The sequence below is a fragment of the Sus scrofa genome, chromosome 4 (genome assembly GCF_000003025.6).
Source record: "Sus scrofa isolate TJ Tabasco breed Duroc chromosome 4, Sscrofa11.1, whole genome shotgun sequence".
NCBI classification, from domain to species: domain Eukaryota; kingdom Metazoa; phylum Chordata; class Mammalia; order Artiodactyla; family Suidae; genus Sus; species Sus scrofa.
The window spans coordinates 92,852,588-92,875,823 of record NC_010446.5 but is presented as its reverse complement, the minus strand read 5'-3'; the positions used below and the strand labels follow the sequence as shown (position 1 = coordinate 92,875,823).

General features: G+C 43.6%; 1 protein-coding gene across 3 annotated transcripts; it reads right to left on the bottom strand.

Annotated features, from left to right (window-relative positions):
* Nucleotides 1-22,996, bottom strand: LOC102162420 (SLAM family member 9-like). 3 transcript variants are annotated; one of them, XR_002343396.1, is made up of 7 exons: nt 22,870-22,996; nt 16,165-16,542; nt 5,355-5,651; nt 3,782-4,006; nt 3,611-3,699; nt 2,825-3,359; nt 1-1,799 (listed from the first exon to the last, which is right to left on the bottom strand). XR_002343396.1 is itself a non-coding variant. In XM_021089631.1 (6 exons), the coding sequence occupies exons 1-6, from the start codon at nt 22,940-22,942 to the stop codon at nt 3,276-3,278; spliced, it is 1,146 nt and encodes a 381-aa protein (XP_020945290.1). In that variant the 5' UTR covers nt 22,943-22,996; the 3' UTR covers nt 2,519-3,275. The 3 variants fall into 3 exon arrangements, 2 of the variants coding, with proteins under 2 accessions (XP_020945290.1, XP_020945291.1); XM_021089631.1 differs by lacking the exon at nt 1-1,799 and having other exon boundaries at nt 2,519-3,359; XM_021089632.1 differs by lacking the exon at nt 1-1,799 and having other exon boundaries at nt 2,519-3,359; nt 3,887-4,006.

The window sequence follows — 23,236 nt, the reverse complement described above, 5'->3', positions numbered from 1 at the left end:
CTTAACCCACTGAGCAAGGACAGGGATCGAACCCGCAACCCCATGGTTCCTAGTCGGATTCGTTTCCGACGCGCCACATCAGGAACTCCAAGAAGTTCAAATTAAGACATGTTAGACATCCAAGTGAAGATGTCCTGTAAGCAGTAGATATTTTAGGTAGACAATAGGGATAAAAAATAAGAGGAGGATGGACTGCAAGAAGCTTAATGAAGATTAGCTCAATTGCACATGGTGATTGGTTAGGTATCTGGGATGAGGGAGAAGAAGGAGTCAAAAATTGAATGAAGTTATGATCCTCTGTGGTCCAAATCATGCCCCCACTATCTACACCCAGGAGAAAGCCTTGGGAGTACTTCCCATCTCTAGATTTTATCTCTTCATCTGTGTAATAGGGATCTCTGCTCACAGAATTGTTTAAGGTCTAAATGAAAGACTCATGGAAAGCCTATTGAATGTTGAATGATTTTATGAATAACACTGCAAATAACACTGGATTGAAGATGGTGATGACACCTACAACCATCTTACATGGAAAAGAAGGCCTTGGACAAAGACCCAAGAGGGGGAAACATCTCCTTTTGAAATGTCTCATCTGCATCAAAAGTCAAGGTCTCTCATTCTATGTCTCACCCACCAAGGCCCCACTGTCTATTTAAGGAGTAGTTCCTTTTGAACCACCATCTGCTCCATATCAATGGAAATACTGAGACACCTCAGTCAGAGCCTACTATCCTTGGGAGAGGAACAAATGGAGGATAATCCCATCTGAATACACTAGGATTCCAAGGTCGTCAGTGACTAAATGGTGAAGGGTAAGGTATGACCTTTGTTGGATGAAGACTTTGCTCTGCCACCAACTAGTTTAGGATGTCAGTTTTCTGTTCTGCAAAAGGGGGAATAATAATACTAACTCTAGAAGGTCCTTGTACAAATTAGAAGAATAATATTTCCAAAGTGCCTGGGACAAAACTTAGTTTGTTATAGGTTCAGAAAACCCAGGTCCCTTCATTTTATTTTATTTTTTTCTGATTGTGGTGAGGTGGTACTGGCTACTGGATGGTCACATCTTATAATGCTCTTGGGCATATTGGCATTAAGACACAGCCATGACCAGTTACCTGGGAAGTCTATGAGGCCATGGTGCCTATCTCTCCCTCAGTTTTTTGCTCCACCTGAGGGACTGGAAACCAGGAATGGAGTCCTATTATAGATTCGTCCACCTCCACTCTCACCCATCTATCATCCAGGAGGCTCCTAGCATTGCTTCATAATGTCCAGGCCCTTGGCAGGGACCATGTTTAGACAGTCTGAAGGCAGATATGAGTTGGCCAAGTGGAACTGAGCAAGGAAGGAAACCAACTGACCCAGGAATCTGGGTCATCAGACAAGCCATAGCAGCTCATGGTCCTAGATTAAACCCACTTGTGACCCAAGATCTGTGACCCAAGGCAGGAAGCAGGGGCTTCTAGGACCTGAGGACGCTCAGGGAGGGGAAGATCTCCCCCACATTGTGGTGCAGCTGAAACATCAGTGTGAAGCTGGTGGTGGGGTGGGGAAGTCCTCACCTCAGCCCTCTGGGCCAGGCAGGTCACTGGAGGTCATCATGTCCATTTTTGCTTCCATGTGGACTCACCACCAGAAAGACCTTCAGAAGTCTCTATGCTCTGGGTTTCAGTCTGCGAGTCCCTCAGGAGTTGGGAAGAAGTGTTGTCCAGACCTTTTATAGGGGGTGGTGCTTGTCCTCTTGGCATTGGCTTCATACAGCCCCAGCATTCTCCAGAGGGAGCCCCGGGTGAGTCCTGCAGGGAAGACTCATGACCAGTCCAGGGAAGACTGTAGCAGGTACCTTACTCATGGTTAAGGTATTAGAAAAGGTCAGAATTGGGAGAGACCATTTCTAAACCTTTAGGAACCAGATAGGTTCCATGGAACACGTGGTTTGGAAGGGGGCTTTGGGCAGGATGGTGGGATTCCAACAGATAGCAATGGGAACAAGGAACAGGGAATGAAAACCATCATGCCAGGTAGAGGGATGTGAGAGAGGAAAGAAGAGGCTGACCTAGAATCTGAGACCCGCAGGGCTGGAGGCGGGGAGAAGTTCAATAAACAAGCCTGGAGAGGGCTGGTTCAGACCATCCCACAAACTTCACCCCTTCCCATCCAATGGAAGCTTCATCAAAGGGAGGGGGTGGGGGGATATTACACTTCCATTATGATGACTAAGTACCGCTATTCCACACAGGGAAGGGCTGAGGCTGTTTTCATAGGAACACGACTCCCAACTTTGGGGTTTTGGGGTTATTCTCTGAGAAACATAAGGCTTAGAAGGGCCTGAAATAGTACAAATTCCTCTTCCCACTTTTTAAAAAATTTTTTAATTTTTTTGCTTTTTAGGGCCATGCCCATGGCACATGGAGGTTCCCAGGCTAGTGGCTGAATCAGAGCTACAGTTGCCGGCCTATGCCACAGCCACAGCAACAGAGGATCTGAGCTGCATCTGCAACTTACCCACAGCACGGCAACACCAGGTCCTTAACCCAGTGAGCGAGGCCAGGGATGGAACTCTTGACCTCATGGTTCCTAGTCAGATTTCTTCTGTTGCGCCACAATGGGAACTCCTCTCTCCCCACTGTAAAGGTGGGTTTTGGGCCCATGGGCCAAGGCTGAGGCCGAAGGCTAGGTTAATACTGGGGTCCAGGAAGAAGGTGCATAATGTGCACTAGATTCTCTTCCCAAAACAAGCACGCACATGGCCCCACACCCATCCTTTGCCTTACACAAGCTGTAAAAGAATCCTTGGGCCAGTCCCTTTATGGGCTCTCACCTGCCCATGCTGCCTCCATGGACTCCTGACTCAGCATCCAGCACCAGTTAATAATTTTCTTGGTTAATAATTACCTTCTCTGTGGTGTGGACAAAACTTCCACATAGTCCCCATGCCTGGGCTCGTGTTCTCAGAAAGACACACACCAGCCACGCGGCAGAGGCTGTAGGGGTCAACACGTGCACAGTCAGGAAGGTCCTCTTTGGGAAGCTTCAGGAGAAGAGGGGTCTGGACAGAGAAGAGGCACTCAATTTGCAGGTGTGAGGATCCTGAGAGGGAACAGAGCTTAAGGAGGTGCTAGAGGAAGTGATAAGGCTACATATTCCCAGAGTCAGCCGTGAGCATCAGGGTAAACCAGACCAAAGGCAGCTGGAGCTGGACCAGAGCTGGAAGAGGCAGGTGTCTGCAGGGATCAAACTCCTAGGAGCGCCGATTCTTCTGTTTCCTCCAATTAAATTATCTTCATAGCATGGCCTGGCTTACAGACTTCACTGTAGATAGTAGTGAGAGGCCCTGAATGTTGTTCACTGACACCCTGTAAATGCAAGACAAAGTGTTCCTGAAACAGCAGGAACCCTAGAAGGACCAGCATAGAACCAATGCTGCCGACATGCAATGCTTATGAATTTCCCCCAAGTGCCCAGTACTACTTTGGCTTCAGATAAAAACTTTCTTAGTTACTATTGTTGGTTGTCCAGAAAGAGTTAAAGAGGCAGTAAGGACAGAAACAGCAAGGACTGAATTTGACAAACCCAGGCCTAAGTGAGCACAGCTTCCAAGTCTTACCATGTACAAGCCCTCTTGAGATTCCTGCTGGTTCAGCTCCACATACTGGATGCTGTCATCATCTTTTTGGTCCTCTGGTGATCCTGCACCTGAGTGATGGGCAGAGTGGAGCTTGAATCTGGACTATGGACATCTGTACCCTCCCCCACTAAACCATATGGCCATACCCACCCTCTACGGGGACATTCCCCAGGTAGAAAAATGCAGGAGAAAGGCTGTCAAGGGTCCAGTGAGGAAAAAGTGGTATCCGGGTATGGGAGGAAAAGTGCAACCTGCCTCTTCTCATCTCTATCTTCTTCTTTCCACATTTCTTCCAAAAACACAGTCCAGATCCCAGGATCAGCAGCAGAACCACAATGGCTCCTAGGGAGCCAGCAATGGGCAGTCCTTGAGAACCTGTTTTTCTTACACATAGACAGCAAATGAGTTAAGGTCAAGAGAGACTCTGACATGCCCATTGCCAAGGGAAGATAGAGAGGTTGAGCAGGTTGAGAGGTCTGAAAGAATCTGGTTCAGAAGCTGAAGAGGGAAGAGTATGGCAGGTTCATTCAACCATATCCTGAGTTCCTGCTGGGTGTCAGGAATACTGAGATGAACAAGATGTGGCCACTCAAAGGGAAGACTGAGAAAATACTAAAGTCTGCCAGCCAGTGGGATTGCAGTGAACTAGAGGTTTGCTCCTTACCCAGAGGTCTTCAGGGAGGGCCTGGCAAAGGGGTGATGCTTAAACTGACTTTGAGGAATGAGTAAGGGTTTACCAGATACTCTGGATGGGCATAGTATTCCAGGAGGGAGGAGCACTGCAATCAGGAAATGGCCGTGTCGGATTTCCCGTCGTGGCTCAGTGGTTAATGAATCTGACTAGGAACCATGAGGTTTCGGGTTCCATCCCTGGCCTTGCTCAGTGGGTTAAGGATCTGGCGTTGCCATGAACTGTGGTGTAGGTTGCAGACGTGGCTCAGATCCCGCGTTGCTGTGGCTGAGGTGTAGGCCGGTGGCTACAGCTCCGATTAGACCCCTAGCCTGGGATCCTCCATATGCTGTGGAAGCGGCCATAGAAAAGGCAAAAAAAAAAAAAAAAAAAAAGACGAAAAAAGAGAAAGTATTAAAATTTCAGGAGAGCAACGGCAGATTTTAAACCAATCATGGTCCCCTTCTTAGGGCAGAGCCATGTGTGAGTGTGTGTTCACATGCCCACAGATCTGAAGTGACTGAAGAAAATCCTCTATAAAGAATAAGACAGTTAAGTCAAGGACACTGAGTGAAGAAGGGCTGAGGGTAGCGGCAACAGCATGTCCAGAGGCATAAAAGCTTGTACTAGCAGGGCAAGTTCTGGAAACTATAAGCAAGCAATTCAGTGTTGAGTATGTGAGACCAGAAATGTGGGCAGAGGAATGTCTGAGCCCTGAATCCTGCAGGAAGTTGTGGAGGTCAGACTTGAGGAAAAGGCACAAAAGACCCAATATGATTAGTTTCCAAAAGACCATGCTGAATGCACAATGAACACTGAATGGGAGGAGGGAGAAGTATTGGAAGGCTAGCCAGGGAAAGGGGGTTAGAGTAGATCATGGATGTGAGAGACATTCAAGAGCAAAATAAGTTGAACTTATGTCTCAGTCTCCTGTATGGAGTGACCAGGTGGAATGTAGTGCTAATAAAAGGGCAGAAAGAAAACCCTGAGCTCTTAGACCCCAGTACTATCTGAGCTCTAAAAGTGCCCTCCCCTCTGGTAGGTTGCACTCACCATGGGCACAGACTTCCCCAAGACCTACGGTAGCAGTTTTCTGGTCCATCTGGTTGCTGACCACGCAGGTGATACTGGAGTAGGGCTGACTCAGGGGCAGCCTCACAGCCAGGGTGTGGGAGTTTGAGGCAGGTCCCAGTGTCCCTGTCTGCTCCAGCTCCTCAGGGATGTACTCCCTCTTCCAGGTCACATTCAGGTCCTTTGTGGCTCCTCTGGGCCCACACTCCAGGGTGACATTGCACCAGCCTGGTGTGATGGATCGTGGCCCAGCCAGAATCTCAGGACTGGGTATAGGCTCTGGGGTAGGAAACAGTAGAAGAATGAAACTTCAGATGTATGGGGAATATTATATCGCAGTTTAGTACCCATTTCTTCAATGAAGCCCAGGTTTATAAGAAAGCCTTATAAGGAAATAGGGTGCATTTTATATTTAAAATACAATTTTCCTAAAGCTAAATATTCAGCAAAAGACAAGGAAGGGAAACACTGGGTTAAGCCCTAAGTGATTTCAATAGATTTAACAAGCCTTAAAAATCATCCTTAAGAGGGAGTTCCCATGATGGTGCAGCAGGAACGAATCTGACTAGTATCCATGAGGATGCAGATTTGATTCCTGGCTTTGCACAGTGACTTGGGGATCTGACGTTGCCGTGAGATGCAGTGTAGGTCACAGATGTGGCTCAAATTTCTCGTTGCTGTGGCTGTGGTGTAGGCTGGCAGCTGTAGCTCCCATTTGATCCCTAGCCTGGGAACTTCCACATGCCATGGATGTGGCCCTAAAGAGAAAAAAAAAAAAAAAAAAGATCGTCCATAAGAAAATACAATCTGGATTCCATCTTCTCAAAATTGGAATTTTCCCCAGAAAACACTTAGGAGGAAGCTTGGGGTAGAAAGGCTTGTTCTGGTCCATGGCCCTTGCCCTGTGTCTCCTGCTGAGATTAAGCCTGAGACAACACAGCCCTTATATCTGGAAGCATATCTGGTCACCTCTGGGAGGCCAGAGAAACACCCCATGCTTCCAAAAGTGGAGATATTTGTGGGAGATGTATGGTAACATCTAAGAATGACAACTTCAAGTGTGGTTAGAACATACCAGTCAATTTGTGGTATAGACAGGAAGTGAAGTAACAGATTTACAAGCTGGCCTTAGGAATCACCTGAGGACCTAAAAGCCACTTTCTCCATAGAAGGATGTTTCCCTATGCAAAGAGGGACTTTAGAGAAAGAGAATTCACTAAGTGGGTTCCTTAATAAGTGATGCAGTGTAAACTTCCTCCCATATGTATGTGGCCTTTAAGAATTGGATTTGTAGTGTCTTTTCTGAATGAGACTGGTAATGAGTTGGTTCAGAGTGAGAAGACAGGGTTTGGGGGAATTAACTACACTTGGATTTCAAAATTGTGATGGAGAATAACGGTCTCTCAAAGATGTTCATGTCCTAATTCTTGGAGCCTGTGACTATGTTACTCTATAGGAAAAGGAGAATTAAGGCAGCAGATAGAATTAAGGTTGCTAATCAGAGATTCTGAATATCTGGATGAGCAAAATGTAATCACAAGCATCCTAAAAAGTGAAAGAAGGCAGTGGTGCCAAGAAGACAGCAGGCTTTGTGATTTAACAACTACACACAGACAGAAATGGCTTTGTGAGAGCACTTGAACCCAGTTGGAAGGTTCTAGCAGGCTAGTGGACCACAAAATTCTAGATCAGCCACAGGGTAATAGTAAGAAGAGTAGCTTCGATTTACCTCATCACCTTAACTCCATGCCAGCAGGACTAAGATTGAAAGATTTATGTACCCCTAGCCTGTGGCTTTTCCCACAGGGGAAACAGAGGATGAAGTTAATGTCCAGCTTCTGCAGAATTGGGGGGCACTGCCTGGGTGTCTGCTTCTGTCTTGCTGCATCCAGAACAGTGAGGAAATCAGTACGGCTGGGTGGTCTGTGGGTAGCTTAGAACATAGATATGTGGCAGGGACTCAAAGAACCTGGGACACATGTCCCTGCAGTTCATGTCTCACATATCCCCACTGATGGTGACCAATGCAACCCTGCTGTCAGCAACCCACATTCCCCTGCAGCTGAAGCCTCAAATCTTCCTGCAGTTTCAGGTGGATGTATTTTTCTCCCAAAGCTGGTCCTTCAAGACTGGAAGGTAACTGCTTATTCAAATGCACAGACATCAATGCAAGCCTACAAGGAGCATGAAGAATCAGGGAAACATGACAACAGGAAAGGAAAAAATAAAGCTGCAATAACCAACGTCAAAGAAATTGAGATCTACAAAATGCCTAACAAAGCTTAGTGAGCTAGAACACAGAGAACTAAATGAAATTTGGAGCAATATGAGATTTTTTTTTTCTTTTAGGTCCACACCCGCAGCATATGGAGGTTCCCAGGCTAGGGGTTCAATCGGAGTTACAGCTGTCAGCCTATACCACAGCCACAGCAACATCGGATCTGAGCTGTGTCTGAGACCTACACTACAGCTCATGGCAAAGCCAGACCCTTAACCCAATGAGTGAGGCCAGGGATTGAACACGTAACCTCATGGTTCCTAGTCAGATTTAGTTTTTCATCACTAAATCTGTCTTAGAAGAAATGCTAAAGCGAGGTCTTCATGTTGAAATGAAAAGATGCTAAAAATATACAAAGTCAAATGAAAGTATAAATCTCACTGGCAACACAGACAAATGCAATATGAGCTATTATAATAATATTATGTAATTTGGTGCATAAATTACCTTTAACCTTAACAGAAAATTTAAAAAACAAAGGGGTTAAGAATAACTATAATAGAGGAGTTCCTGTTGTGGCTCAATGGTTAGTGAACTCGACTAGCATCCATGAGGACGTGGGTTCAATTCCTGGCCTTGCTCAATGGGTTAAGGATCTGGTGTTGCCATGAACTGTGGTGTAGGTCACAGACATGGCTCGGATCCTGCGGTGCTGTGGCTGTGGTGTAGGCCGGCAGCTATAGCTCTGATTGGACCCCTAGCCTGGGAACCTCCATATGCCACAGGTGTGGCCCTAAAAGACAAAAAGACAAAAAAAAAAAAAAAAGAATAACTATAATAGAAACATGTTAATGGGTACAAAATATAAAAGATATAAGTTGTGAAATGGTAGCATAGGTGTGGGGGTAGAAGTAAAAGGGTAGAGTTTGTGTATGTGATTGAAATTAAATTGTTTGTTTAAAATGGACTGTTGTGACTATAAGATATTTTATGTAAGCCTCATGGTAACCACAAAGAATATACTTAAAAAGATACACAAAATAAAAAGATGGGTTCTGGGTTGGTGAGAGCCTGTCTTGGTGACATAAAGTTGCTCATCCACAACCCGCTGAGCTTGCCTGTGCAGTTGGGGTGGGGACCCGTGGCTTCTCCCTATGCCTCCAAGTCACCGAGGTCTGCATCAGCTCTGTGGAGTTCAACTTTGACTTTGTGGCATGGACAATACCCAAAGTAGAGTAGGCAGTGCTTCTGGAGGTAGCTGACACCTTGCATCTGGTTGATGTGCCCAAGAGCCAATTTAGGCATATGAGCATGATGAGAATTTCTGGGGAAGATGCACCATGTGCTGTTTGGAGGTAGATATGTTGGACCCTGTAGTGTCCAGAGTCTGGATGTCTATTTCCCACCAGTTGTGGGATCCCCAACACACTGATGACTGATGAGGAAACCAAGACTTAAAACCATTCCAGGCACCAGTTTTTCATTCTGTGACTGTGCACATCTTTGCTTCCATTGTTTACATATCTCTTGTTCATGGGTTCTGTTCTGTGTATCCCCAACCCTTGGCCCAGTGCCACATCAAACACAGTGTCCTTGAGCTCAGTATTATATATTTTTCTCATTAAAGTTTCATAACCCCCCCAAAAAAGGAAAAAGGAATTTAGAGCATATTAATACAGAAAAATCATTAAATCACAAAGGGAAGAAGAAAAGAACAGAAGAACTATAAAACAGTCAGAAAATAAATAACAAAATTACAATTCTAAGTCCTTACAATCAATAGTTTACTTTAAATGTAAATGAATTAACTTTTCCAAACAAAAGACATGGAATGGCTGAATGAATACAACAAGATTTGATTATATACTGTCGACAAAAGATTCACTTTAGATTTAAGGGCATACATAGGCTAAACATGAATAGATGGAAAATATATTTCATACAAATAAATGCTAACTAAAACTGAGCAGGGAGTCTATACTTAGACAAAATAGACTTTAATAAAAAAACTGTAACTAAAGACAAAGAAGATCATTATATAATGATAAAAAGGTCAATTTAACAGGAAGATGTAACAGTGATAAATATTTATGCACCCAATATTGTAGAACCTAAATATATAAAGAAAACATCCACAGACAAAAGAAATAGACAGCAACACAATGATAGTAGACTTGAATACTTTGTTTTCTGTAATAAATAGAACATTCAGATAGAATATCAAGAGAATAGCAGACTTGAACAACACTGTAGAACAAATGGACCTAACCAACATATATAGAATATTATACCCAACAGCAGCAGAATACACATTCTTTTCTAAGAAAAAGAAAAAAAAATAAGCCTTATGAAAGGCAGTAAAAGAAGTACTAAGAGAAAAGGTTATAGTGATAAACATTTACATTAAAAAATAAGAAATATCTCAAATGAAAAACCTAAATTTACACCTCAAAGAACTAGGGAACAAAGAACAAATTAAGCCCAAAGCTAGCAGGAGGAAGAAAACAATAAAGATTAGGCAGAAATGAACAAAATAAAAGAGTAGAAAGATAATAAAAAATTCAGTGAACCTAAGAGTTTGTTTGTTGAAAAGATAAACAAATTGACAAGCTCTTAATAAGATTAATACATATGTCACAAATGAACCTATTTATAGAAAAGAAACAAAACTCATGGAAGGGAGAACAGACTTTTGGTTGCCAAGGGGGAGGGGGAGGGAGTTGGGTGGACTGGGAGTTTGGGGTTAGTAGATGCAAAGTATTGCATTTGGATTGGATAAGTAATGAGATCCTGCTGTGTAGCACAGGGAACTATATCTAGTCATTTGTGATGGAACACAAGGGAAGATAATGTGAGAAAAAGAATGTGTATATATTTATGAGGGGTCACTTTTCTGTACAGCAGAGATTGACAGAACATTGTAAATCAACTATAATAAAATTTAAAAAAGAAAAAAGAAAAAAGAATCAAAGAAAATCAGCAAATGAGACATTATAACTGATGCTACTGAAATGAAAGGGATCATAAGAAACTATTATGAACAATTATACATCATCAAATTGTCCATTTTGATATTTTCCAATATTGTCCAATACTTGCATAAGAAATTGATAACTTCTTAGAAACATAAAACTAACAAGGCTGAATCAAGAAGAAATAGAAAGTTTGAACAGAGCAAAAATAGAAAAGGGGTTGAATCAATTAAAAACCCCCAATAAAGAAAAGCCCAGGGTCAGTTGGAGTCATGGGTGAATTCTATTGAACAGTTAAAGAAGAATTAATCAAACTCTCCCTCCCCTCCTCCCCCTCATTTTTGGCTACCCTACAGCACATGGAGTTCCTGGGCCAGGGATCGGATCTGAGTTGCAGTTGTGACCTAAGCCACAGCTGCAGCAATGTCAGATCTTTAACCTGCTGGTCTGGGCCAGTGATTGAACCTTCATCCTGGCACTGCAGAGAAGCCCCCAATCCTGTTGGAAGATTAGATTAGGAACTCCTAATCTAATCTTTCTTAATTCTCCTCCCAAAATAGAAGAGGGAACACCATCAAACCCATCTAATGACGTTGGCATACTCTGATACTAAAGTCAGATTAAAACACCACACACAGGAGTTCCCGTTGTGGCGCAGTGGTTAACGAATCCGACTGGGAACCATGAGGTTGCAGGTTCGGTCCCTGCCCTTGCTCAGTGGGTTAACGATCGGGCGTTGCCCTTGCTCAGTGGGTTAACGATCTGGCGTTGCCGTGAGCTGTGGTGTAGGTTGCAGACGCGGCTCGGATCCCGCGTTGCTGTGGCTCTGGCGTAGGCCGGTGGCTACAGCTCCGATTCAACCCCTAGCCTGGGAACCTCCATATGCCGCGGAAGCGGCCCAAGAGATAGCAATAGCAACAACAACAACAACAACAAAAAGACAAAAAAAAAAAAAAAAAAAAAAAAAAAAAACAAAAAAAAAAAAACACCACACACACAAAATGATAGGCCAATATCCCAGATGAACATAAATGCAAAATCCTTAACAAAATACTAGCAAACTGAATTCAATACCACACATTAAAAGGATCACACACCATGATCAAGTGGCATTTAAACCAAAGATACAATGTGGTTCAATGTATGCAAATCAATAATGTGATAACCACACTGACAGAATGAAGGGCAAAGTCACAAGATCATTCAATAGATATAGGAAAGGCATATGACAAAAAAAAATCTATAGTCTTTCATGATAAAAACTCACAACAAATTAAGAATAGAAGGTGCTTATCTTAACACAATAAAGGTCACATAGAAAGCCCACAGCTAACATTATACTCCATGGTGAAATATGGAAAGTTTTTCCCTCTAAAATTAAAATTAGGGATAAGGCAAGTGTGTCCACTTGAAACTATTTTTTTTTTTTTTTTTTGGTCTTTTTGCCATTTCTTGGGCTGCTCTCGTGGCATATGGAGGTTCCCAGGCTAGGGGTCGAATCGGAGCTGTAGCTGCCAGCCTCCGCCAGAGCCACAGCAACTCGGGATCCGAGCTGCGTCTGCGACCTACACCACAGCTCACGGCAACGCCGGATTGTTAACCCACTGAGCAAGGGCAGGGATCGAACCCGCAACCTCATGGTTCCTAGTCGGATTCGTTAACCATTGCGCCACGATGGGAACTCCCACTCGACACTTTTATTCAACTTAGTACTAGAAGTTCTAGGCACAGATATTTGGCAAGAAAAAAGAAATAAAAGGCATTCCTAATTGGAAAGGAAGAAGTGAAATTTGGAGTTCCCGTCATGGCTCAGTGGTTAACAAATCCGACTAGGAACCATGAGATTTCGGGTTCCATCCCTGGCCTTGTTAAGGATCTGGTGTTGCCATGAGCTGTGGTGTAGGTTGCAGAGTCGGCTTGGATCCCGCCTTGCTGTGACTCTGGCATAGGCCGGCAGCTACTGCTCTGATTGGACCCCTAGCCTGGGAACCTCCATATGCCGCAGCAGCAGCCCAAGAAATGGCAAAAAGACAAAAAAAAAAAAAAAAAAAAAAAAAAAAAGAAGTGAAATTATCATTAATTACAAATGGCATGATCTTTTATGTAGAAAAACTTAAAGATTTAACAAAAATCTTTTTAGAACTAAGAAATGAATTCAGTAAAATTGCAGGATACAAAATCAATATACAAAATCACTTGTATTTCTGTACATTAGCAATGAACTATCTGAAAAGGAAATCAAGAAAACACTCCTACTCACATTTTAATCAAAAAGAATAAAATACTTAGGGATAATCTTAACCAAGAAATGAAAGATCTATACACTGAAAACTATAAGACATTGATGGAAATTTTAAAACACAGAAATAAATGGAAAGATATTAAATGTTTACAAATTCAAAGAATTAATATTGTTAAAATGTCCATAGTATCCAAAACAGTCTTTGGATTCTATGCAACTGTCTGAAAATACTTATGGAATTTTGCAAAAATAGAAAGAAAACAATCCTAAAATTCATGTGGAACCACAAAAGACCCCAAATAGCCAAAGTAAATTAGAACAGGAGGTATAAAACTGGAGGCATCACATTTCCTGACTTCAAACTATAGTATAGTGCTATAAATAAAATCAAAACAGTGTGGTACAGAGATAAAAACATACACATAGACTAATGGAATATAATAAAGAGCCTAGAAATAAACTCATGCATATATGGTCAACTGAATTTGGACAAGAGCACCAGGAATTCACAATGGGGAGAGGAGAGTCTTTTCAATAAATGCTATTGGGAAAACTGAATGTTCACATGCAAAAGAATGAAATGGACTCATATTATACAATACACAAAATCAACTCAAAATGGATCAAACAACTACAAGTAATACTTGATACTGTAAAACTCCTAGAAAAAGACAAAGGGAAAAATCTTGACAATCACATTGGCAGTAATTTTTTGGACATGATACCTGAAGGATAGGCAACAAAGCAAAACCAATGGGATTATAGCAAACTAAAAAGATTCTGCACAGCAATAGAAACATCAACAGAATGGGAAGGCAATCTACAGAATGGGAGACAATATCTGCAAACCACATATCTGATAAATGGTTAATATTCAAAACACAAGAAACTCATACAATTGAATAGCAGGAAACCAAATTATTCTATTAAAAAAGAACATATGCATTGAATGGACATTTGTCAACACAAGATGTAAAAATGTCCAGCAGGTATTTGAAAAAATGCTCAATATCATTAATCACCAGGAAAATACAAGTCAAAACCACAGTGAGTATCACCTTAACACCTGTTGTAAAGGCTATTATCAAAAAAAGAAAAAAAATATGTGCTGCTGATGATGTGGAGAAAATGAGACCCTTGTACATTGCTGATGGAAATGTAGGTAAACTGGCATATTATTCAGCCTTACAAAAGGAAATCCTGGAGTTCCCTTGGTGGCTCAGTGGTTAATGAACTCGGCTAGTATCTATGAGGATGCAGGTTCGATCCCTGGCCTCTCTCAGTTGGTCAAGAATCAGGCATTGCCGTGAGCTGTGGTGTAGGTCACAGACTTGGCTTGGATCCTGCATTGCTGTGGCCGTGGCAAAGGCCAGCAGCCACAGCTCTGATTAGACCCCTAGCCTGGGAACCTCCATATGCTGCAGGTGTGGCCCTAAAAAGACAAAAGCCAAAAAAAAAAAAAAAAAAAAGAAAGAAAGAAATTCTGCCTTTTTTGACAACATGGATGAGTCAGACATTATGCTAAGTAAAATAAGCTAGAGAGATAAGGACAAATCCTACATGATATCACTTATATGATGAATCTAAAATAATCAAACTTATAGAAGCAAATGTAGATGATCCATGTCAGGGTCTGGAGGGAGGGGGAAAAGGCAGGTATTAGTTAAAGGGTGCAAGGTTTCAGTTATACAGTATGAGTAAATTCTAGAGCTCTATTGCATGGCCTAGTGCCTATAGTTAACAATACTATATAATTTATAATTTTGCAGAGAGTAGATCTTATGTTTTTTGCTGTTACCCAACAAAATAAAAGAACAACAATAGTAATAAATTAAAGAGGGTGGGAGTAAACTTTTGGAAAACATGAATTTGATTATGGCATAAGTTATGATGACAGTTTCACAAGTGTATACTCATATCCAAATTCATTGAGTTGTATAGATTAAATATGTATAGCTCTCTGTATGTCAATCATACCTCAATAAAATGGTTTTTTGAAAAATAATATTAGCTTCATCCTAACAGCACCTCAGTTGTTTGATTCTGTCACCACCATTTATTGATATGAACATTTAGTATTTACTATCTAGATTTAATTTCTAGATTCCATTGTTTAATATCTATGTTTTTTGAGAACTCCACATTTTCAAGGGCTTCCTAACCTCTTTCCATTGCTTTTTTTTTTTTTTTTTTTCTTTTAGGGTCGCAGCTGTGGCATATGAAAGTTCTCAGGCTAGGGGTCAAATCAGAGCTGCAGCTGCTGCCCACAGCCACAGCCACAGCAATGCAGGATCCAAGCCTTATCCTTGACCTATACCATAGCTGGTGGCAATGCCAGATCTTTAACCCACTGATCGAGGCCAGGAGTTGAACCTACATCCTCATGGATGCTAGTCAGGTTTTAACTGCTGAACCACAATGGGAACTCCCTGTAATTGTTAACTACAACACTGAATATGGTTTATTTGTGACAGACCCATAATAAAAGCACTCAGCAAGAGCAAGTAAGAGGGACGCAATGTAAGAAGACCTTGACCAACTGCTGCTAATTTAAAGATGGAGGAAGAGAGGATACCAGCTGTGCAGGCAGCCACATGAATGTAGAGAGGGTAAGAAATAGAGTCTCCCCTTGAGCGGCCAGGTAGGCACTGCCTGCCAATACCTGATTTGGCCCTGAAGGAACTGTGTCTGACGTATGACCTACAAAATGGTAAGATAATAGATTTGAGTTGTTTTAAGACACAGAGTTTATGATAATTTGTTACTGTAATGATAGAAAACTAATACAGAAATTAGGTAACCCAGAAAAGAACAATGTTATTACAAAAATTCCCATTTTCCTCAAATTTCCATTTTCCTTTCCCAAAACACTGAATTGATTTTCTCCTTGTGGATTTCATTTCTACATTCCTTTTGTGGCTAACTTACATACCTTATTATCAGGGGAGAAAACAGAATCTGAAGGTTGGAGTTTTTTTTTTTTTTTTTTTTTTTGTGTGTGTGTGTGTGTCTTTTTGCCATTTCTTGGGCCACTCCTGCAGCATATGGAGGTTCCCAGGTTAGGGGTCCAATCAGAGCTATAGCTGCCAGCCTACGCCAGGACCACAGCAATGCGGGATCTCAGCCGAGTCTGTGACCTACACCACAGCTCATGGCAACACTGGATCGTTAACCCACTGAGCAAGGGCAGGGATCGAACCCACAACCTCATGGTTCCTAGTTGGATTCGTTAACCACTGCGCCACAAGAGGAACTCCTGAAGGTTGGAGTTTTAAGGAAATCTGGCAAAATGAGGCCTATGTGCCCCTCCTAGCACAAAAGGAAGTAAAGCATGGAACTGGGGTGAGGGAGGTCACGTACCATAGACAGTGAGGTGGAAAACATGGGTAAATTCTACTCCTTCAGTGAAGATGCCTCGAGCCCGGTACAGCCCACTGTCCTCGGAGGTCAGGTTCTCAATCTTCAGGGACGTCATGTTGGGCACATGGACCCTCTGCTGGTACCTGTCCTGGAGGTTGACCCATATTGGAGCTTCCCCAGGACGGACTCGCAGCAGGATTCTGTACTCTGACCCAGGACCAAAGCCCCACGCAACCTCCTCCGGCTCAGCGTTTTGATTCTTGGGCAAAGGAAACAGCACAGAACCTCCTCGGATCCCCTGCAGAGGATAAGGAGCTCCAGAATCCTGAACTCCAGGACCAGGACCTCCATCACTATTGGTCCCACTGCTGTAGACGCCTAGGGCATTGGAAACAGGAAATATGTTATTTCCTCAAGGATAAAGATGAGAACCATAGAAACCTCTTTCTAATGAAATCCATCAAATATAATCCACTGATCTAGACAGACAGCCTAGTATAATAAATTTGAAGTGGTTGCCAGTATCAAGTCCTGGTTCTAGTGGAATATAACCTTGAACAGGGACTGAACTTGCCAATCTGTTGTTTCTTACTTGCCTGATAATGACAGTGAAATTAAAGGAGATCAAAGGCCTCTAGCAGAGTTTCTGTCAATATGAATGCTCAACTGTAGGAGGAACCTCTAAAGTGTCTTTCAGAGGTCCCCGGCCCCCCATTCATATCTTTGCACAATACTCTCCCCTGGAGTGTGGGCTGCACATAGTGACTGGATTCTAAGGAACAGAACACAGCCCACACGATGGATGTTATATAGTGATACTAGCTTATAGGAGACTGTGACTTCTTTCTTTCTCAAACACACATGTTCTCTCTCCTTTACTCTCTTTCTTGCTGTCTCTGAGGAATCCAGCTGCCATGTCCTCAACTGCCCTATGGAGAGGCCCATATGGCAACGAATTGAGGGAGCTTCTGGCCAACATCCAGGGAGGAACTGGGGTGCTCAGTCCAATAGCCACAGGAATTGCCTCCTATTAGCAATCACACAAGTAAGCTTGGAAGCAGATCCTGCCCAGTTGACCTTTGAGCTGATGCAGCCCCAACCAAACTCTGACTTCAGTCTAGGAGACCCTGAGCCAGGGGACCTGGCTGAACCACCCCTGGACGCTGACCTACAGAGACTGTGAGACCACACTTGGTGGTGCTTAAGGCACTAAGTTTTGGGGTGACAGGTCACACAGAAGTAGATACCTAATACAAATATGAAGGCTGCTCTCCTTTCCTGCTCCTTCTAGGCATTGTAGTAGTCAGTCAGGGCAGGCTAGGCTGTGCTGTGTAACAAACAGTCACTATATCTCAGGTCTTAGAACAAGGGGGGTTTACATCCCCCACCACAAGTCCCATGAGAGGGTGAGAGAAGGGTCCTGTCACACATGGTGAAGCCTCTACACCTTGTAGCTGCACCCATGGAACCCGCAGTGTCCTCACAGGCTCTCAGCCCCACAGCAGGGAAGGGAGGCAGGAGAGTCAGACAGGGGTTTCACTGCATCTACCCAGAAGAAGCATGACCTCTGCTTATCCTTTTGGTCAGCACTGGTCACAAGGTCCTGGCTAACTGCCAGGGATTAGGATATGTGGGGAGCAAGTGATGATTTTGTGAGCTCTGCTGTCTCTCCACCAAGAGAGAACTTCCCCAGCCAGAGCACCAGTCCCCAAGAGGCTGCAGTGGGCCTTTCTGCTCAGTCAATTCCCTACAGAGCTGTGACCAGTGGGCACGTTGCCCTCAGGGCCACTTCCTCCAGAGCCCAACCTCCCCGTTCAGACACAGGCTCTAGGATACCTCATGATACCTTCTGTTCTTTCTGAGGACCAAGATAGGACAAAATGGGATGAAGGAATGTGCTGCAGAATGACACTATCCTGAAAAATGGACAATCTGCTTTTTTTCCCTGCAGGTTGGGTTTGCTGCTGCCTTTCAGGGCCACAGACCTCTGTCTAGTTTGTTGAATTCTCCTTATCAAGACTGCCTCCCTCCTGCCGTACTTAGCCCCATTCCTGGCTCTCACTAGAAGCAGAGACTAGGTCACGCCCGTATTCATATATAGAAAAATTTAAGATCTTTCTATGCAGGGCTTGGGACTGTCCCAAGGTAGAGAGGATGGGACACAGCCCAGGGTGAGGTATTTAAGGTGTCCTTTGTCACTGGGCTCTGAAATACTGACTGTGACAGCAGATGTGCATTGCTGTCAAGGTGTAGGCAGAGGGAAGCCATCTGGTCCTGGACTTTTGTTTGCTGGGAGTTTTAAAAATTACTGATTCAATTTCATTGCTGGTAATTGATATGTTCATATTTTCTATTTCTTCCTGATTCAGTCTCGGGAGATTGTACCTTTCTGAGAATTTGTCCATTTCTTCTAGGTTGTCCATTTTATTAGCGTATAGTTACTGTGGTAGTCTCTTATGGTCCTTTGTATTTCTGCGGTGACCGTTGTAACTTCTTTTTCATGTCTGATTGTATTGATTTAGACCCTCTTCCTTTTTCTCTTGATGAGTCTGGCTAAGGGTTTATCAATTTTATCTTTTCAAAGAACCAGTTTTTGGTTTCTTTGATCTTTTCTTTTCTTTCTCTCTCTCTTTTTTTAGTTTCTATTTCATTTATTTCTGCTCTGATCTTTACAGTTTCTTTCCTTCCACTAACTTTGGGTTCTGTTTGTTCTTTCTCTAGCTGCTTTAGGTATAAAGTTAGGTTGTTTATTTGAGATTTTTTCTCGTTCAGAGATAAGATTGTATCACTATATACTCCCCCCTTAGAACTGCTCTTGTTGAGTTTCATAGGTTTTGGATTGTTTATTTTCATTTTCATTTGTCTCTAGGTATTTTAAATTTCCTCTTTGATTTCTTCAGTGATTCATTGGTTGTTTAGTAGCATATTGTTTGACCTCCATGTGTTTGTAATTAGAAAAGTTTACTTGCACACTGAAAACAATGGGTTACAAAGTTGCTTCAAATAAGAGTTAAAAGTACACTTTTCCCCAAAGGTAAGCACTGCTATTGATGTGTCTTCTTTCTGGCCTTTATTTATCTAGTGACAAATGCTGGAAACTCAAATAAACACAGGACATTATTTTTAAATTCATTTTAGCATTGCTAATGACCTGTATGTCTGACTCTTCTTTTGAATTGGTTATAGTATACTATTGGTTCCCCCATTAATTAATAGGCAAAATAAAAGTATTCTTTAATACAGTCAACATCGCATTCCAAGTTAATCTACCATTTAAATATATAATTTTCTGTGCAAAAAAGGACATCACATAAGTGCTTTATTTAATTTGGGCCTCAAAGTACAAAACTTCGTTCCAGCAGGGGGAAATGTGCCTTAAGATTTACTGGGGGGGAGTTCCCGTCGTGGCGCAGTGGTTAATGAATCCGACTAGGAACCATGAGGTTGCGGGTTCGGTCCCTGCCCTTGCTCAGTGGGTTAACGATCCGGTGTTGCCGTGAGCTGTGGTGTAGGTTGCAGACGCGGCTCGGATCCCGCGTTGCTGTGGCTCTGGCGTAGGCTGGTGGCTACAGCTCCGATTCATCCCCTAGCCTGGGAACCTCCATATGCCGCGGGAGCGGCCCAAGAAATAGCAACAACAACAACAACAACCAAAAGACAAAAAAAAAAAAAAAAAAAAAAAGATTTACTGGGGGACAGTATTTCAGTCTCCAATGTGGCACATACTTAAGGGATTTTCACTGGCTAACTGTGACCAAAATGATGTTTTTGTTACTCCCCAATAGGAGAGGTAAGAAAGGGTCACCATCTGGGAAAGAGGGGGGGAAGAAGCTGGTATTTTCTGCTAAATGAACATGTGCAAAACTCTGGTGAAGACTAAGTTAGCTGCTTCTAAATGGAACAGCTGTAGCATGCTTTCCAGAGTGTGGTTTGCAGGCATGTTTCCACCCACATGTGGAAGGAGATGATGGCCAGAAGGTGCCCTAAGCAGGGTCACTAGCTATCAGTCCGTGTCAGGATACTGGAATAAGACAGAAAAGGGTGAAGAGACCTAGCAGAGGTTTTGGAGTCCCCGCAGAGAGGACTCCAAATTCCAGAACATTACAACTGGGGAACACTTGAAGGGATCTGCCCAGACCCTTCCTGTCACAGAGGAGGAAGCTCCCCAGGGGTGACCCTGGCCTGGGTCACACAGGGCAGAGCCAGACCTGGAGCCAGGGCCTATCCCTCCCTGCCCAGTGCTTCTCCCCTGCGGGAGCTGCCCATCAGCTCTCCACCCCGGCCCCATCCTCCCCAGGAGCTCCCCCTCCCAGTATTGCCAGCATATGAGCAGCCACTGGAGGCTCACCCTCCACTGTGCCTCTCCTGGGAAAGAGGAAGCCAGCACTCAGTGGGATTTCACGAGGCAGGGACTTTGGCCACCTGAGCAACCCAGCCACATCCTCCACTTGCTGGGACTCGAGGGGACCAGGGGGAGAGGAGGCTCAGCCCTCAGACTGCAGGGAGGACCCACCCAGAAGGGCTGGGAGCCCAGCTGGAGGAAGAGGGAAGAAGACTTAGAAAGAGAAGGGAGGCAGAAGGGAGGAGCTGTGATCTACAAAAGATCTAATCCTCGAGATGAAGGAATAAAGCCAGGGGAAGGTGTGGTTGTAAGCAAACTGATTTGAAATACATTTAAATAATATAAAATTAACAATGCAATGATCAACATAAAATTTTGTCCATTTTCAGACTCTTTCCCATCATCACACTAGGAAACCAACAGTACTTCCCTCTCAACTCACGATCAACCCAAATATATTTCTTTGTGCAGTTTCCTCTTTATCCTAGTCTCTGTCTAGAGCCCATAGTGGCAGGAACTCTTTCTTCTCCAGGTTCTGCCGGCAGACATAGGGACACATTCACCAATGCTGTTCTTGCTAGGGTGAGGGGGTCCCATGGGACAAGGACTCTCCCTATCAGCAGCTTCTGTGTCTGTGGGAATTTACAGTGTGAACTGAGCCCACCCTCAGGCTTCCTTTCCCATTTCTCCTTCCAAACCTGTGTCCAGGAAAGAGTTAAAGATTTTAAGAATGATAAAGACGAATTCTTCACCCACAGCATCAACACCCTCACCCCCGCCTCCGATATGTAGAGCAATTTAGCAGTGATATTCCTCCCAATGATGCCTCTTCCAGTTCACCCAGGCTGGCCAGTCTCCACTGGAAGGTATCCATCTCACTCAGTACCGAGGAGGTTGGGATTAAGGGGGCAACCACTTTCACTCCTCCAGATCCTGTGTGACCTTGAGAAAGTCACTTTCCTTCTCTGGGTGCAGACAGTCCCATTCCTAAAATGAAATTCAAACCATTTCTCTCTCTCTCTTTCTCTCTTTCCCACTCTCTGACTCCTCCCCCCCCCTTTTTTGTCTTTCTCTCTTTTTAGGGCTGCACCCATGGCATATGGAAGTTCCCAGGCTAGGGTCCAATCAGAGCTACAGCTGCTGGCCTATACCACAGCCACAACAACACGGGATCCTTAACCCGCTGAGCAAGGATAGGGATCAAACCTGCGTCCTCATGGATACTAGTCAGTTTCGTTAACCACTGAGTCACGACGAGAACTCCAAAAACTTGTTCTTTTAACTTTTTCTCCTTTACCTTCAAACCTTTTCTCTATTTTAGTCGCTGTTAGCAATCTGTTATTTTTTTTCTGCATTTCCCCTGTACTCTTATAAACACATGGGTGTATAGATGCTTTTGAATATCAAATGCTACTGTTTCCTTTAAAAAATTAGGATTTTATTATACACAGTTTTCTGCATTTTACTAAGAGAAATTCATGCATCTGACCTATGGAAATTAGAAATAACTCCCAGCCAATTGGTGCATTTTGGAGGGGTTATTCTTAGGGTATCGTAATACACTATGGTATAGATACTTCCCATCTTGTTCAACCATTTCCAAATTGATGGACAGGTCCATTGTTTCCAGGGCTATGCTCTAAAACTGTGCTTTATATCTACAGAGGGCATCATCCTAGAGAATTTTACCTGAAGCTAACATTTTTAACCTTTAAAATGAAAGCTAACACTGAGGTGGAATCCAAAATTCATAAGCTCTTTTGAGATAAACCGGAGACTTCAAGGACTCTCTCCTTCATGGTGATTTGCTAGGAGCTGAGCCCCAAACCCAGGTGGGGAGTACATGTTCACCCTCTTTGGGAAAAGCCCAAGGAGCCCGGATTAGAGTTGCTTCCTCCAGCTCAGACTTGGGATTCTCGTTGGCTCTACTCTCTACAGGACAGCTGCAGAAGCCATCAGGTCCCCTCTGGACCCAGACCAGGGGAGCCTTGTTCCCACACCTCTGGCCCCAACAGGCTAGCTTCTTTGTCTCCATCCTTTTCCCCAGGCAGCTCCAGGTTCTCCCATATTCCCTATTATTGAAGCAGAAGCAACCTTACTTCCCTGGAAAATGTTCCCTTACTGCAGCCAAAGTTGTCCCAGTTCAAGGTTCACCCTTCCCACAACCAAAAGGCCATTTTATTCTTTCCTTTCACCCTGGGGCTCTAAAGCAAGTGCACTGCATTTGAAAAATCATAACAGAATTGTTCTCCCTTTTTGTTCACCAAAGACGTCAAAGCCTAAACAGCCCTCCAAGAGGTCAGGGCCCTGCTTTGTTGGCTCTGTCCCATGTCCTTCCCTCCCCAGGAGCCTGAGCCACTCACTGAGAAAGAGACTGATGAGTCCGAGGAGCCGGGATGCCCAGCAGGGGTGGGGGTCTTCTGAGCAGGTCCCCATTTCAGGCTGCCTGCCAGCCTATTCAGCTGCAGAAGAAACAATGATGGAGGTAGCTGCAAGAGAAGAGGAAAAGCTTGAGCCCTAACTTCCCACCCTCAGGGAGGAGCTAAATAATTAGTTTCTAGCTGACCACTGGCCAGCGTATTCGTTCTGGGGAGACGGCCCTGCAGTCTAGAAAGAGCTCTTTTATCTTATCCCCAGCACATAGAGTACCTAGTCAATAAATAATTTTAGAATGAATGTATACACAATCTCACTCCATGATGTGCCTGGTATAGTGTTGTGCACCCCCAC

Excerpts from the sequence above, each read along its gene's own strand:
- LOC102162420 (XM_021089631.1), bottom strand. The coding sequence starts at position 22,942 with ATGGGGACCTGCTCAGAAGACCCCCACCCCTGCTGGGCATCCCGGCTC. Across the intron at positions 16,543-22,869 it reads ACTCATCAGTCTCTTTCTCA|GCGTCTACAGCAGTGGGACC; the intron begins GTGAGTGGCTCA and ends CCAATGCCCTAG. Across the intron at positions 3,360-3,610 it reads CTCAAGAGGGCTTGTACATG|GGTGTCAGTGAACAACATTC; the intron begins GTAAGACTTGGA and ends TTGCATTTACAG.